At 39.4% G+C, this 16,819-nt stretch overlaps 1 protein-coding gene across 2 annotated transcripts; it reads left to right on the top strand.

Annotated features, from left to right (window-relative positions):
• On the top strand, positions 1-9,988 carry LOC103148406 (neuropeptide Y receptor type 4-like). 2 transcript variants are annotated; one of them, XM_007567159.2, is made up of 3 exons: positions 4,280-4,534; positions 4,746-4,928; positions 7,651-9,988. In XM_007567159.2, the coding sequence occupies exon 3, from the start codon at positions 7,798-7,800 to the stop codon at positions 8,899-8,901; it is 1,104 nt and encodes a 367-aa protein (XP_007567221.1). In that variant the 5' UTR covers positions 4,280-4,534; positions 4,746-4,928; positions 7,651-7,797; the 3' UTR covers positions 8,902-9,988. The 2 variants fall into 2 exon arrangements, with proteins under 2 accessions (XP_016534688.1, XP_007567221.1); XM_016679202.1 differs by lacking the exons at positions 4,280-4,534; positions 4,746-4,928 and adding an exon at positions 1-14 and having other exon boundaries at positions 7,752-9,988.
• Positions 9,989-16,819: the final 6,831 nt, after the last annotated feature.

Below are 16,819 nucleotides of genomic sequence, written 5' to 3'. Positions count from 1 at the left end.
ACATTCGATTCATCGTTTCTATAAAGACATTGATTCTCTCCTAAGGGAACAGCACAGTCAACCGTGATTAACAGGGGTTTCCCTTGTGTAACTAAGCAGGACACACTGCAACCAAAAGCCACATTTTACGAGAAGAGCATCAGGGTGAGCTCTGTGTCACATTTGATCTGTGCCACCGAAGGTTGTTTGTCATCCCGCTCTACCTGAGGCACTGTGGCATTTGTTCTTGGCTCGGGTTATTTAAAGCCCCAAGGGACATAAAGAACTGTGTTGCTGTGATGATGTCAAGGATCACTTCAACTTTGGTTCATGCAGGAAGCTGTAATACTGCAGGGAGGACTGTGTCACAGTTTAAGGCATGACACCAAAAACAAGAAGATGAGCTGCAGATTCTAAGATGTTGCTGGATTTAAAGGGATCCAACACTGAGATGAGAACAGCGAACCGGGCTTCGGGCTTCTTTCTTTTCTGAACAACGCCTGAAAATAATCTCTTCCTTGTGGATCTTTGTCTACAGAAGATCCTCCACCCCAGAGCTGCGTATTCTGAGCGTCCGCCTCGCAGAACAGCCCTGCCCCACGATTCCCCCGCTCGGCTTATTCAGACTAGCCAGCAACGATTAGCAAACGCCTCGTTATACAAGCTACTTCTCAGTCCAACACCGGTAAAAACATTGTTAAAGGGTTAATAGAGGAGTGATGTTGTGAATTTCAGAAAGAGCAGAAGCTTTTAAAGAGACAGAAGCCCAATTTCAAGGCGTTAAATGACAAGGTCACATTTCTTTTGAGTCATATCTGATATATGTAACATTTTTATAACAACTGAAGGTAACAGAATTACTTGACTGTGCTATAAAATGGGACCACATGCCTGGAAAATACATGATATTGCACCTTTAAATCTAAAGTAAAATATGTCTTTCTGTGGAAACCTCATGTTTTTATTTGTTTATAAGGAGAACTGTTTCATTCTGGTTGTGGATGAACCCATATTTATCTATCTAGACCTAATTTCAACCCTTATCCAACCCTAATTCCAATGTTTCATCCACCAGCAGCTTTATTATTCAAAAAGACTTTGCAATGTCCTGGTAAGCCATTTATTTCTTCTGATGAGCATATATTTTTGTTTGTTATATTGAGAAATAGAATGCTTCTGAACTAAAACTATAATTATCTAATACCTACGGGCAACATTTCCAACCTGAATGTGCCTCAAAAAGGCCCTCTGTCTGCACCAGGCCTGTTTTAATACCTCACTAATTGACAATAATATAATAACATTTATTTTCTCTCCATCAGTTGGTCTTTCTTCCTTCCTTTCTGGAAAATTATTGCAGAGCTCCGTCTGAACAACAGAAATAAATCACACACATAAAACAGGCTGCGGAATTACAAAAACACAAATATGCGCCTTCGAGGGCTCCCCAGTCACTATAAAACACACATTTGAGGAGCTGGAGCGGAAGGAAAAATTCATTGTTAATGGGGCGAAGCACTTTATTGATGCACACTGCCACTCCCGCAAAAAACGTTGTTAGCAATTTTCCCACAAGAACTGCTCGTGCAAGTGCCTTACGTAACAGGGGCCTCTCGTTGGATCCAAATATGGTCACAGCAGATTCCGTACTAAACGGAAATTAAAGAGCTCTAAGTGTTTTTAGCAGTCAAATGCTCCACTTGACGAATGTGCAAGAAAAAAAAATGCCTTGGAAGAAGTTGTCCAAAAAACTTCTCTGGCCACAATTTCTTGTGTTGACCCGAGATGTCGCGTTTCAATTATGTGGAAGTGCTGGACACGCCGTCAAACATACAATTTCATGACCGAGGGATGTCAAGCTTTCAAAGGAATTGCTTCACCCATTTTTTCCGTGGCCAAAACAACGGCCTTTCACAGAAAAATCACAAAGTGAGTGACAGTAGCACTGATTGCACCAGGGAAGACACACAGCTGCGTCCCGGCATGTCCGACGGTTTTTCATTAAACTCCAACCCATCCAATAATTTCCACCCGTCCTGTATTTGCATCCCTGCCTCAATCTAAAAACTCGCAGAAGCGTCATCTCGAGCGACTCGATGCCCGTGCCTCTTCTTCGAGCAAACACCCACGGAGCTGTTGTTGTTGGTGGCAAGTCATTTCGCCGCTCTGCCTCTCAGACAAACGGCTATTACTGTTCCCTCCAACAGCCTCCACTTAAAACAGGAGTGTGTGGGGACAGTGTGAAGAAGCAGTTAACAATCTGTCGCACATTCACAGGAGGTGCAAGAAATGGGCTTTAAAATAGTACAAGGTGTTAGCGGCAGAGGGATGTGAACGGGGGACTTGCATCGCAAAGATGTTTCATTTGGTCTTTATGAGAAAATGATGGTAGAGATGCAGACAGCGCTGCATGTTGTTTGTTTTATTTCCTCAAGTGCAGCATGTTCGATGGAGTCTGCGTGGAAATAATCTTTGCAAATATTACAATATTGTGGAAGATGAAGCAAGTGATAAAAATCGTGACACTAGGTAGCCATTTTAGACTAAAAAACAATGGAAGGAAGGAAAGCCTCTGAAATTCTTTGACATGCAACGTCACAAACTACAGTTCATTCTGTAATGTACTGTATGTATAAAATTCTGATACATATTTAACCAACGGTGCTCACTCTGCCTGTAATAGAAACGGCTCTAAATTGTTACTACTTTAAAGGACAGAACTTCAGTGGGTTATCCTGAACTGGGAACACACTCTTGATTAGCAACTTCTTACAAAGTGCCTCTGCTGGTGACCAAAAATACAAAGGAATCTGAATATTTATTCAACTTAGTGTATTTCAAATGTGTTTTTAGGTGTTATGGGAGTGAGGAAGTGTGTGGTGTAGTTCTGAGCATCGCATAACTAAGTCTGTGATTCCTTTCATTAATAGCTGTTCAGTAATTAAGAAAAAAAAAGACCCACATCTGAGTAATGAAGTATGAAAAGATCACTCAAACACACCCGGCTAGATCTGCTTTGTGTGTACTCCTGCTGGGTGCTAAGAATCAACATTAGCAGGGATCAGAAGTAAGGAATGAGAAGTAGGCAGAATTGTTTTTGGCTCTTAGACACTGGCATCTGTCCTGCATGTCTCAGAAACATCTAAAATACACATGTCAATGGATCCTGGTGTTCAAAGTTGTACAGAAAACCCATGAAAGATCAGGGAGAGCATGCAAACACTACAAAATATAGACCAACAATCCTCTTACTGAATGCACCACTGATGAAAACTGATCTTCCATGCAGCCAAAGATAGAAACAAATTTGTCACGTCTAATTGTATTGACAAAAATCATGCACATACTCATTTAAAACACTCATATTAAATATTACCACACTCATTTGGTATGTGCTAACTACATACCAAAAACAAATTTAATGTCATGTAACTTCCAACCCATAGGGTCCGACACCCAAAGGGAGGCGCTACAGGGATCAGGGTCTTGCAAGGCTCATGTGCCAAAGAGACGTTAATATGTTTTGCTTACAGATAAAATAACTCAATAAGTGACGATCAAATGTCAACGCGAAACTTAAAATGTATCAAACGCTGCTTTTGTAGTGTTTGATACAAACACTGAAATTTATTTGTATCAAATTTGCAAAGTGTTGCAAATTTCACACGCAACACTGTCCTCTCTGTCCAGCTTTTCATGTATTTCATAGGTGTTTTTTTAGCGTTTGTAGAATTAGGATGCTTTAAAATAATAAATCTGACATTTAATAGCTGCTGCCGTCAAGTTTATTATTATGACTCCATTCTTTATAGACATAATAGTGTACTATTTACACTGAGTCCACTATCCAGCTGGAGCTTTCTTCATCAAACATCATGCACAATGGATAGATTGGTATATAGTTAGAAATATATAGTTAGAAAAGCGTCATGTGCTGCAGTGAAGGGTTGCTTAACGACTTTATAGAGAAATATACAGACCTTGTGTGTATATATTTATTCATATATTGATTAGGATCAATAAGGTATTTTAAAATGTATGTGGGTGGGCATTTAAAATGTCTGGAAGGTACTGGAGGTAGCTTTCACAGCTTGCACTCTAAAGTCCTATATAAATATTACATTAGCTGTAGATTAGAGCCTTCCCACTAGGGTTCATCGTTGACCTCAGTCCCTTTTCTCTAATGTCACCACTAATGCCTTTCCGAGCTTCAGGTGGGTGAAGCCCACCATGCTCAGCCTGCAATTTTCACACAACTCAATTTCCTCATTGGCCCCGTGTGGTGTGTGTACGCGCGCGCGCGCGCAAGCTGGGGAGACTGCTGCTGCGACCCGGGTGTTCGCGCGTTGGCGCGCGCGTGCGAGCCTCGCAGAAGTTATTATGTAAGATGTTCCCAGTCAGTCAGCTACATCCCCGCCAGAGTCTGAGGCACGATGAGGGCGCTTTAAGAGAAACCTCAGCTCCTGTCCGGGATCCTGGCAGGACGTACACCTTCTGCTCCACCGACACAGCTCACCTGGAGCACAGCAGAGTCCCACAGGACAACAAGACTGCGGTAAGAATGGCATTATTTCGTTTACTAATATGATAACTGAGCATTTTAATACTGGTTTAGAAGCGCTTTTAATCTATTTCTAATATATCGCCGCAAAGCTTTAGGACTCCTTTTTTCCCCGGGTACATACATATTTACCTATAAGTACATTTAATTATGGGAGTTGTTCTTTTCTTTGTTTTCCCTTCTGGTCACATTGTTTTCCACAAAGCTCGCTAAAAGTGCAAGTGGCTCCCATTCAGTGACCATTCATCAGGTCCCTAAGTGGAAATAGTGTTGCGTCTCCTCCCCGACTCAGGAGGGTCCCCTACCTGCCCCCGGAGCTTTAAAAGGTCCGCCTCGGAGCGAGCAGACTCCACACTGTTGCAGACGGACCGCGGATCCAGGACAGCGGGTAGGTCACACATGCAACACTTTCCTCTCTCTTCATCTTTTCATGTATTTCTGAGGTGATTTTATTTATTTATTCCATTTCTTGGTATATTCTTAAAAATATTTTAAAAATACATCAAACTAAATGCATCTATGTATTAATGTTTTGTTTTTTTTCCACTATCAGGTTTAATTTCTTTATTAAAATTGCAAATCACTTGTGTCGTTAATGGTGCAATCTCTTTTAAGCTTCACAGTGATTGCTTTTGTAAATTTCCTTGTTTTTATCTGGCAGCAGACACAACACACAGCACTGCATCACTTTAAATGAACAAATTCTGCTGTAAATAATCAGCATCAAGGCTGCGCTGTCCAAGTACCAGCCGCACAAGCAAGCAGAAATCTGGCCGGGTTAAGCTCCAGATTTTATTTTATTTTTTTTTAATTGTTTTTGGGCTTCTTGAGGAAAGGATTTTAAATTGTACTTGAACTTGTTTTGTGCTTGTGCTCCTTTGATGAGGAACACTCAGGCTAATCACCACAAATGAAACAGCACATCCTAATAGGTCATTACAGCTCATAACAGAGACGGCCACAAGCCATTAATGTCCCACCTGTCAACATTTATCATTGTTAAGGAGTCATCTGTTAAATATGATAAATCCCGCAGATATAATTCTGTTTGCATAGCTGTGTTGCAAAACTAATATTCTGGGGGAATGGAGCCATGGGCAGATCGTATCAGCTAATCAGTAATGATTTTAGGGCTGTGCATCCACTCTTAGAAATGTGCACACAAATAAAGATATCTGTGCACAATAATCAGATGCTCTTAGTCCTGGTTTAATGAAACCGGACTGTATTTCTGCGATGTGTTCCACTACATTAATTTATACAGTGGGTGCCTGTAAAGACCATGTGTGCTGCTGTCACTGGGAACATTGTTCTTTATGGGGGAGATAGAAAATAGATTCTCGCCGTCAAAAGGAAAGAACACAGCAATAGGAAATGATTGCCAATGAAAGTGCAATGATTATCCCCTTTATTGTGATGGAAATCGAAATCAGCGAGCTATTATAGCACTGGCGCAAAATCTATTTTTTTTTGTTTGTTTTGTTTTTCTTTCTTGATAATCTTCCATGAGTACATCAGTTATTCTTACAGTCTGCACTCAAGAGGAGAGAGAAAATCTGTGTTTCCCCTCACAGTCTCATATCTGCATACATACATTGTTAATGTCCATCACAGAGTTCCCATTATTCTAATAGTGAATCCACTGCCGATGTGCACAAAATGAAATTTGTCCCTGAAATGCGTAGTAGCAGCTGAGTCAGTATGAAATAGTCCCTCTTTGGTAACCTTGAGTAGAAATATCAGGATATCTTGGTATCTAGACAAAATGAATCACACCAGCTCATTGCTTAAAAAAAATCCTCCTGGTGCCAAAATATTATATCACATTGATCAATACAGTTATTACAAAGTTATGTATTCATCAATTGTTACTACAACATGCAGTAAATTTATGTGTGTTTTGATTTGCTGGCAAAACTTCAGAAGAAACACCTGTTACATTTAGAGGCAGTTTTTAAGTGTTTATTGCACTGAATGCTCTCTATTTTACCCACACTACTCCATGTACAATAAAATAATTGTTGTACCTAGAGATGCACCAATGCATTGGCTAAAAGGACTGATTTTCCTTTATTTTGCTGAATGGTGACTAGCAAGTCAGTTGCTGAAAAATCTTTTTTTTTTCCAACTCTATTGAATAACTGCATCAAAATTAAGAACTCACAATTTCCAGTCCATAAAAACCTGTCAACATTATGTTCTTATGTTTTGACATTTTGTAAAATTCAGATCAAGGTTAGGAATGTGTGTTTTGATGCATAAATAGAGAAAATCTTGTAATTTTTTTTATTTTAAGTTGTATTAAAAATACAATATCTTGAATCTCGACTCAAAAATATTGGCAATATTGGTTCTACGTAATAGATCAGGTTTTGATCTAATAACAGTTTGTTGGTAATGTGTTTGGCCAGTAGTGCTGACTTTCCTTGTTACTGTGTCCACAGCAGCTTTAGTGACCAAGATGCTAACGCTCAAGAATTGTAGTGAGAACTTGATGATGTAGGAGAAAAGGCAAAGTGAGAAAAGTGTTAATCACAATTAAGACAATCATTGCAATTTTAGGTTCTCCAATTACTGTTCAGGTCTAATAAACTATTACAGTGAACTCTGTGTATTTACGGAGTTATGGAGCACAGCTGCATGTGAATAGTTAAAATTCACTAATATTTGAGACCCTCTCTCAAAATGCTTGTATTTGACCAAATTTGAAGCCAATGCCTCAAAATCCCTAGAAAGAGTTTGTCAAAGTTTGACGAGTGTAAAATCACCACAACCCTTTAGAAGGACCTTTCAAACTAAAATGGCCGACTTCATATTGGTTGTAGGAAACGGTTCCAGGAGACATTTTGCTTATCTTATCTGTGCACTAATATTTCAAATGTCTAGATTAAGCAGGACAACATTGAACCATTTGGCCCCGCCCACTTTGATTCCATTGAAATACAATAATTTGCATAGAGGGTGAATTTTATGCAGAGTTTGGTGAGTTTTCAGGGTTTGTTTCGGCCCCCAAAAAAGCAATTGATTTCATTGATTTCACTGCTTAGACCTAAACTGACTCCCTTTCAAATGTAATTTGTTTCAAATCAACTTTTTTTTTCTTTCTTTAGGCCACAAAAAAGAAGACAAACATGAACCCGGAACTATGGATCACAAAACACTGAAATGTGAAAATAAAATTCATGACATAATAACAGCAGGTGTGACAAAGTGAATTCATCTAGTCTTCTCTTTTTTGACGGGAGCCAAGAAACATCATGGAGCTGCAGCACAACACCAATCACAACCAGGCCTTGTGGAGAGAGATACCATGGGAGTCCACGGAGGACTGCTCGCTCTCAGTGAGTGGGACCACTTTCCTCATCATCGCTTACAGCATAGTGATGGCGGTGGGCCTCATCGGAAACTCCTGCTTGGTTTTTGTCATCATGCGGCACAAGGAGATGCAAAACGTTACCAACATCTTCATTGTCAACCTATCTTGTTCTGATATTCTTATGTGCATCATATGCCTCCCAGTCACTATCATCTACACACTGATGGACCAGTGGATCCTCGGCGATACACTGTGCAAGCTCACTCCCTTCATCCAGTGCATTTCAGTTACTGTCTCCATCTTCTCCCTTGTCCTCATTGCCATGGAGCGCTACCAGCTCATCGTCCACCCGACTGGATGGAAACCACTGGTGAGCCAGTCCCACGTGGCAGTGGCCGTCACCTGGATCGTGGCCTGCCTAATATCCGTGCCTTTCCTAAAGTACAGTGTACTTACCTTGCCTTTCCAGAACCTCAGCCTCCCCATTCCTGTCAGCGACCACCTCATTTGCATGGAGCTGTGGCCGTCCATTCCAAAACGCCGCGCGTACACCACCTCCCTGTTTGTCTTCCAGTACCTGCTTCCTCTCACCCTCATCTTGGTCTGCTACCTGCACGTCTACCTGCGCCTGAGGAAGAGGAAGGACATGGTGGAGCGCGGCAGGAATGCGACTCAGAAGAAGAACAAGGGCTCCACAAGGATCAACGCCATGCTGATCTCCATCGTGGTGGCCTTCGCCCTCTCTTGGCTCCCGCTCAACATCTTCAACACGGTGTTTGACTGGAACCACGAGGCCATCCCGTCTTGTGGCCATGACGTCATCTTTTCTTTCTGCCACCTCGCAGCGATGGTCTCCACTTGCGTCAACCCGATCATCTATGGGTTCCTCAACAGCAACTTCCAGAAGCAGCTTAAGTCCACTGTATTGCGCTGTCGCTGCTGGGCGCCAGTGGATAGGTACGAAATCGTCCCACTGTCTACTGTTAGCACAGAGGTCACCAAAGGGTCAGTCTTCAGCAATGGATCAGTCACTATAAACTCATAAAACTTTCCCCAAGGAAATGGAAAAGATCTAGCAGAAGACTACTAGATCGCTTGGACTTTTTTTGGGTTTCTCTCTGCTTATTTTGAAGAAAATTCACCATTTGCAAAGTGAAAATCTATGAAGCAACAGTGAAAAGCAAAGTGTTGACATGTCATTGGCCTGACACAGCTGTCTTGATTTAAAGAGGGTTCCCACTGAAGAGGAAGTAGATAACAAACGGTTCAAAGGTTGGACCAGTTGAACTACTGCTGGACAACATGTACTGTAAGGACCTACGAGTGAATAGACGGCATTTAAACTCCTGAACATGTCTTTTCTGTAACGTTCTAACATCTATTCTGAAGTCTGCAGTTTTCAGAGGACTTCTTCCTGTCTTTATCCTGCTGTAAATGTGCTCAACAACCAGTGAGTGCTGGAGAAAACAAAGCAAATGTTCCCTTCAGTTCAGCTGCTTTATGTTAATAGCGTTGATGAAAAAATTAAGGGGATTGTGAACTGTGACGTGCTAATGATTATCAACCGAGAAACTTATCACGCAGCTGAAGGAGACAATATTAAAGCTTTAGATGTGGCTTTAGGCGCTTATTCAGTCGATTTACTTGCACCGTCTTAATGCTTTTGTCATCTAAAATCACCACCAGTGCTGTAACAGTGGCTCTCAGATAACCTCGGCCGGAGCAGCATACATCTCGTGATGTCAGCCGGGCTCTGGACTCCGGTCTGTATATATGTGTGGGATAGTGTGTGCCATAAAGTGTGCCGTACAGCAATCATATATCAGCTGCAATAAAACAAAATAAAAGTGACAGTAAAGGAGTTCGTCAGAGCAGGTCTCTTCTGCTGTATATATATCACATGACAGAGTTATAGTTTATGGTGTGGTCTAAAGTAAAGAGCACTTTGTAGCCTAGTATCTCAGCAGGTCCACCAATATCTCTTGGTGGACCTGCTGTTAGACACTTTGTGCATTTTTAATCGCATTAAATCGTATACGTTATCTTTAATGATTAAGCCTGTGTTGTAATATTTGGGTTAGAGCTATGTTACATTGAAACAATAAACTTCATTACATCATGTTTTAACCTGACATTTCCAATTATTGCACCCATACTTGAGTCTTAAAAGTTATTTTAAAAATATCTGGGCCTAAAATCTAAATTGTGGTTTTAAATGTACAAAAATGTTTGTAGCGGCTTTTTTTTTCTTCCCAAACTTCAATGTATTTTATTTGGATTTTACATGTTAGACCAAGACAATATAGTGCATTATTGTGAAATGAGAAACAGCATACATGAAGTCTTTGATTGGGCCATTCTAACACATAAACATGTTTAAATCTTGGCCATAATATTGCATCTATGTTTAAGGTTGTGGTAGGTAGCCCTGTAGCCCAGCTTCAAATGTTTTTCAAGCTTTAACAGGTTTCCTTTCAGGTCTGTCCGGTGTTTAATTCCCTTTTTAATTCCCGTCAACCCTGATCAACTTCCCTGTCCCTTCCTTTCCCAGCCACCATTATGTTTTCCTGTGGGAATGATGCGCAGTTTTAGTTTTTTGTCAATGTCAATGTCAAATTTATTTATATAGCACTTTACAACAGGTATAAAACTGCACCAAAGTGCTGTACAAAAACAACAACACAAATGACAAAACAGAACACACGTCAATTAAATGCCAAAGAGTAAAAATGAGTTTTAAGAAGCGATTTAAAATGATCCAGGCTGTGGGCAGATATAATCTGGAAAGGTAAATTATTCCATAAAACAGGAGTAGCAACAGAAAAAGCTCGATCTCCTTTCCTCTTAAGTCGAGTTCGAGGAACTGTAAGTAATAACTGATTATTTGATCGTAAAGTTCTGGACACAGACTGGAAATTTAAAAGGTCCCGAAGATAAGGGGGGGGGCTAACCCATTTAAAACTTTAAAAGTTAACAAAAGAATCTTAAAATCTATTCGATAAAAGACAGGCAGCCAGTGTAAAGATGCCAGAGTTGGCCTTATATGGTCATGCTTCCTGGTTCCTGTGAGAAGCCGTGCTGCTGCATTCTGGATCATTTGAAGTCGCTGAATCTGCGATTTATCCATCCCTCTATATAAAGAGTTGCAGTAATCCAGATAAGTTGTTATGAAGGCATGGATGAGTCCTTCAAAGTCCTTAAAACAGAAGTAAGATTTAACTTTTGCTAAAAGCCGAAGGTGGTAAAAACTCGATTTAACGACAGATCTAGCTTGTTTATCTAGCTTTAAGGAGCTGTCAAAAGTGAAACCAAGATTCCTAGCAGAGGTCTGATAAGACCGAGCTAAAGAACCAAGAATCTGATCTGGATTTGTAGTCTGAAGTTTCTGACCAAATAATAGAACTTGAGTTTTGCTTTTGCCACATAGTATTTTGCATATAGTCAAAGAAATACATACAGTTTTGATTCATCTGACCAGCACACATTCTGCCACGTTTGCTGTGTTTTCTACAAGCCTGCCACAATTGTGGTCTACTTTATGTTGGTCTATAACAGGAAACTGAATGTTTTCAATAGATTTATATATTTTATTAAACACTTTCAACAGCTGATCCATTTGTATAGTTAACATTGAGGTTCGTAAATTTGTACGAAAGCCAATTATTTCTATAAAATAGGAAATTAAAAAGTGCGGTTAACGTGTTATTTTAAGGTACTGATTGAAAAGTTAAAAAGAGGAATTTGAACTTTTGAATGCTGCATAAACGTCATCATTTTATATCCTTTAAATGCTGTTAGGAGTTTTACCATCGAGACACACGACTCAGACAAACCACTAAAGTTTGTCACCTGAATAAAGCGGATGCAGCTGTTTTTGATCAAATTAAAGTTTGATAGCAGGATTTAGTCTTACATAAACAAAGGAAAAACACATGCATGTGGTGCAAGGTTTGAATCATTACTGATTAACTGAAGGAGAACATGAAGCTGGTGCATTTATCTGCTATCCTGTTAGCATCTGATCAATATTACAGCCTAATGCAGACCCATGTGTGCAAAAGATATAAATCGTCTTTTCACAAAATGAATATTTCAAGCCATGTCTGAGGTCAAGCTAAGTGTGCTGTTTGAGTTTGCATTATTCAGGGGAACATCTGTGGTGACGAACCTTTCAGACACGCATGTAGAGTTGGAAACACCAATCGTCCCTTTCAGTGCTATAGATGTTTAGAATTGAGATGTAAAGGAGATTCATTGGAAATGATGATAAAAATTGGCACGAGGAAGTCTCACGTGAACCGTATTTTTTGGTTCATGTGAGATTGGCGCCACAGCAGAGAAAAACAACTGAGACGGAACAAAATGGGAAATGTTTTTGCTTACCACACAGGGCTTCGTTTTTATGATTTGTGGAGTGCGTGTAATAAAAGGCACAACCGCAGGTTGTTTTCCAAAGGCAGTTCAGCCTGTAGGAGAGCTCTCATCGGTCCTTGTCAGCACAATTAAGCGTACGCTTCCGCTGCCTTGGCCTGGACTGACCTTCTGCAGTCAGACTCCAGCCTCCTCTGTCAGGCCCTCTCACCTGTCTCTGTTCTGGTTTAGTGACGAACAAAGCACTCAAGATACCGGAGGTGCCGTCATGCTTCAGTGGCACTCGTCAATGAGTGGAGCTTGAGTTTTGTCGTCTTGTGGTTTTCTTTTTTTCTTCACCACAGTAACCAGGCCCGAAGCATTTTACTGCACTGTGAAATGAAACTCAGCTGGAGACAGGCCCCTAACGAGTCCACCGGGCCAGACTCTCCTTGTCGGTGGAGCAGTTCCAGAAAGATTAGCATCTTGGCTCCCTTTTAATTTAGTGAGAGATTCTCATATAAGCAATCTCACCAGATCGCAGGAACAACATGAACTAGTTGGCTGGAGATGTGCGCAAGCTGTTGTTTTAAGCATTTTAATTTGCCTGCTTTTCTAATAAAAGAAAAAAAATGAAAGCATTTTTCATCTTCTTTTTTTATTATTAGCACAGGGACGTTAAATTTGAAAAATTGTGTGAACATCTGACCCCAAAGTAATCATTTTTGATTCTAGCAAGCAAAACATTCAGGATTTTAATTTTTGTTTGTTTATTTATTTATCTTTGCTTATTTATGAGTCATTTAAACAAGTTAATAAAATCTCTCTCTTGAACAGCAGTCCCGCCTCATGTCAGGTGCTTCCCCTTTTCTGAAGATCAGACACAGACAGTTCACTTCAGTGTGTTGCTTTTATTGTTTTATTACTTTAAGTGTCATATCTGAATGACACTACAACAACCAGGCCTGGGGCAATACAATCCCAAAATCTACAAATCCGGAGAAAAATAAATTCTGGTTTTTCATTTGTTTTTTGTTTTTTGTAATGTCAGACAATGCAGATTCGTTTGCACAAATGTACATCATAAAATCTTTGGGCATATTTTCTATATCAGCTATAAATATTTAAACATGCAAACATTTCTTGCTTTTTTGCAAAGCAAATCCTAATATTTTGATCAGAATTTAAGTGGAGCTGTTGGCTCAGTCAGCCATTATTCTTATTCGCCGTGTTCTGCAGAGAATGGTAAAGTTGATACGTTTACATGTGCTACATTATGAGTAAATATAACAATTTATCACAAATTAAGAACTGTCATAATGCATGGGAAAAGAAAAGAAAGAATAATCATTAACGCATGAATCTTTTGCTGGTTTGCTAACGTAAAACTGTCTTTGGAAGTTTGGAGACTTTGTTGACCTAAGAATTTCTTTAAAGCATATTAATTTGTACATTTAATGTTTAAACATTGTAAAGTTTAAGACCTGCCATAGGTCTTTTGGTTAGCAAAGGTTCTGTGTTGGAGGAAGAGTTTAAGTTTCTATCCAGCTTTAGCTAGTGTAGCGACAGTGCTATTGCTGAAGTCAAACTTGTTACTAAGCTGCTATATGTACATTTTTTTCTTCCATTTGCAAATAAAATGTTAACATTTTAATCAAATTAATTTTATTGTAAATGTCTGTGAATGTTAATGATGGTTAGATTCTCGCAAAATCCTACACTAAACATTTTTATTACAGATAACTGATTGTGTTGCTTCTGTGAAACATTTGATCTCATTTGTTCTACATTGTGTTCAAAAGATAACGGTAACTAACTATTTCACTATTTTAATTATGACTAAAAATCATAGCTATGACTTCCTGCTAGGCTTTTACATTATATTTTTTGGCAGAAATGTTGTTCCGCATGTGTGGGTTGTATTAGGAATCTAACCGACCTAAGATTAGTAATTGACTAAGTTTCTGATTTGGAGCAAAAATTAAGAGTTTCTATCCAGGGTTAGTTTGTTATTGAACACGTTTGCTAAAGTCAACTCTATAGCTAACTTAGCTTCTTAACCTTGAATCAGGTTTTAGCTCTGGTTGTCTGGGAAAAGGCAACATTCAACCTAGTTAGATATAAAAACTCAGCTTATATTTCAGTAATGTTTTATCCCATAATCAAAGTCTCATGGTCTTTTGTTTTGTCTCTGTTTTTAATTTAATACGAAGAAGATGGTCATAGCACTAATTACATTTTAAAACTGGTTGTAATTTGATCAAAATACTGTCGGTGTGAAACCGTGTAAATTGCTCCACTGATTTTAACGGTTCATTTTTAACAGCTTGTTTTATTAGTGTGAAAGCCTGCCATGTTGAAAAGAAACAAGCATGTCTATGTACTGAAACTCTGGTCAGTGTTTTCTCTGATTAGTTAAATGCGTCTGACTGGTCTGAGTGAGACAAATTAGAAGTAATTATTGGACTTTGCAGCAGTGGGAGCCTGTGCTCAGCAGTGTGTATGCGTGTGTGTGTGTGTGTGTGTGTGTGTGTGTGTGTGTGTGTGTGCGTGTGTCCTCAGCCCTGATCGTTACACATTACTTTCCTTTGAACGATTTAATATTTCAGATTAACCGCAGGGCGACGATTGCTGTATGCCTCTGATTAAAAACAGAAAAGTGGATTGGCACAGACCCATTGTCCATGATGGTATTGATCTTATGTAAATCATTTACATTCTGCTGCTGTTTCTCACATGCTGAACGCTAATAAAGCATAACCATGCACATTAATTTGGTGTTGAGTCTGTGTTAAGTGAAAGTTGGTTTGGTCTCATCTGCAATATGAGACCAACTGAAACATTTTTTTTATTATTTTTGTTTCCGTGTGTTTGCTAAGTAATGCCCGAGTGACAGATGGATTGAACTAATTTGAAAAAAAAAAAAAAAAACACACTTCGCGTTGAAGATAAGGCTGTGCTCAGTCCATTTGCTTGTCAGCAGGATATTACAGGCTGTTATTCCACAGTGAAAGCGCCATGATGAATAAACTTCGATCTCTGGCTCGGTTTGTTTAAATTTCATACCCTGTTGGCAAACACACATGTCGCCTGCCTCGGATAATTGCAGTGTTGATTATCCAGTCTTAATAAAGCAGCTTAGTATTCTGCAGGGGATAGTACATGAATGCAGCGTGCCAATAAACTGGCATTCGGTCCATTTTATCCTTAGCAATAAACACAATAAATACATGAAAAAAATAAAATATTACGCCACTGGCGTAATATGATGCAGTCTCAAATCTGGAGCAGAGGTAACAAAGATCAAAGCGATTCGACAAAATTCTGCTGCATACTGAATGAAACAGGCCCGTTGTCACAGTGAAGGATTGATTATACAATTCAATAAAAAGTTTTCTGTTTATTTCTAGTGCCCTCTGGTGGTAGAAAATGCAGCATTACAGCCAGTTGTTTCTTTGGATTTCAAAATAAAGGATCATTTCGCAAATGTTCCCAGTTCTTCTTGATGACCTCCTGTGCATTGTGCACTGCATCATACACACTTTGGGTATCTTTTTATTTATTTATTTTGCAAAGATTGCACTAAAAAAACAAACAAAAAAAAAAACAAAAAAACGTACTACTGTTCTAAATGATCCAGGAGGACGGTGGACCGTAAAGAATCAAATTTAGCAAACAGGACTAATTACAGTATTTTGCAAAACTTTTCACATCCCTTGAATTTCCTGATGTTTTCTCATGTAGTAAACTTAGAATATATCCAACACAAATTATCAATGCATCATTTGCACATAAAATTCCAAAATTATTTTCTATTTGGACATCTTTACTTTAATACCCTTAAATAAAAGTCATTCCAGCTTTCTGAAGTTATCTAATTGGTAACTGAAGTATAAATGTGGGTACTTTTATCCCAGTGTAGGAGAGATTTATTAATGATGTACATCATTAGAGGATCAAGCAGCTTCATGAAGGCCAAGGAACACAGCAAATGGGTCAGGTGTACATCATGGGAAGGTTTAAAGCAAAGTCAGGCCATAAAACAAAATCCTAGATGCTAAACATCTGACAGAGCTCTACGAGTTTATCAAGAAATTCCTGTCTACCTAAACTGACAGGCTTAGCAAGAAGAGAGTTAATCAGAGAAGCAGGCAGTAACCCTGGAGAAACTGCAGAGATCTACAGCTCAGGAGGAACGATCTATCGACTGGACATTTGATAGTCATGCATCACACAATGTTGCCAGTTGTAGCCGTGTGGGGGGCTATGAATTTATCTTCAAACAGTGATGTGTATGCTTTAAAACAAACACCGGACATCACCCTGCACACATCATCCACACGGTGAAACATCTACATGGTGTCCCCTGACGCTTCACTTCAGCAGTGACAGGGTGGGAATATGTATGGAGCTAAACACAGGGCAAAACTAGAAGAAAACCTGTCAAAAGGTTGCAAAAGATTTGAGGAAGCGGTTCACCTAAACATGCAGCCACGGCTACAATAAAGTTGTCTTGTGTTGAGTAGTCAAATAAAATTCTAATTAAAAATGCTCAAGTTTGCGGTCGTCACATCTTGGAAATGTTCAAGGAGTGTAAATACAGGGTGGGCCAT

Source organism: Poecilia formosa, unplaced genomic scaffold (assembly GCF_000485575.1).
Source record: "Poecilia formosa unplaced genomic scaffold, Poecilia_formosa-5.1.2 Scaffold204, whole genome shotgun sequence".
NCBI classification, from domain to species: Eukaryota; Metazoa; Chordata; class Actinopteri; order Cyprinodontiformes; family Poeciliidae; genus Poecilia; species Poecilia formosa.
This window is presented reverse-complemented; position numbering and strand designations above follow the sequence as displayed.

What these genes read in the sequence shown, in the direction of transcription:
- LOC103148406 (XM_016679202.1), top strand. Translation starts at nt 7,798, where the DNA reads ATGGAGCTGCAGCACAACACCAATCACAACCAGGCCTTGTGGAGAGAG.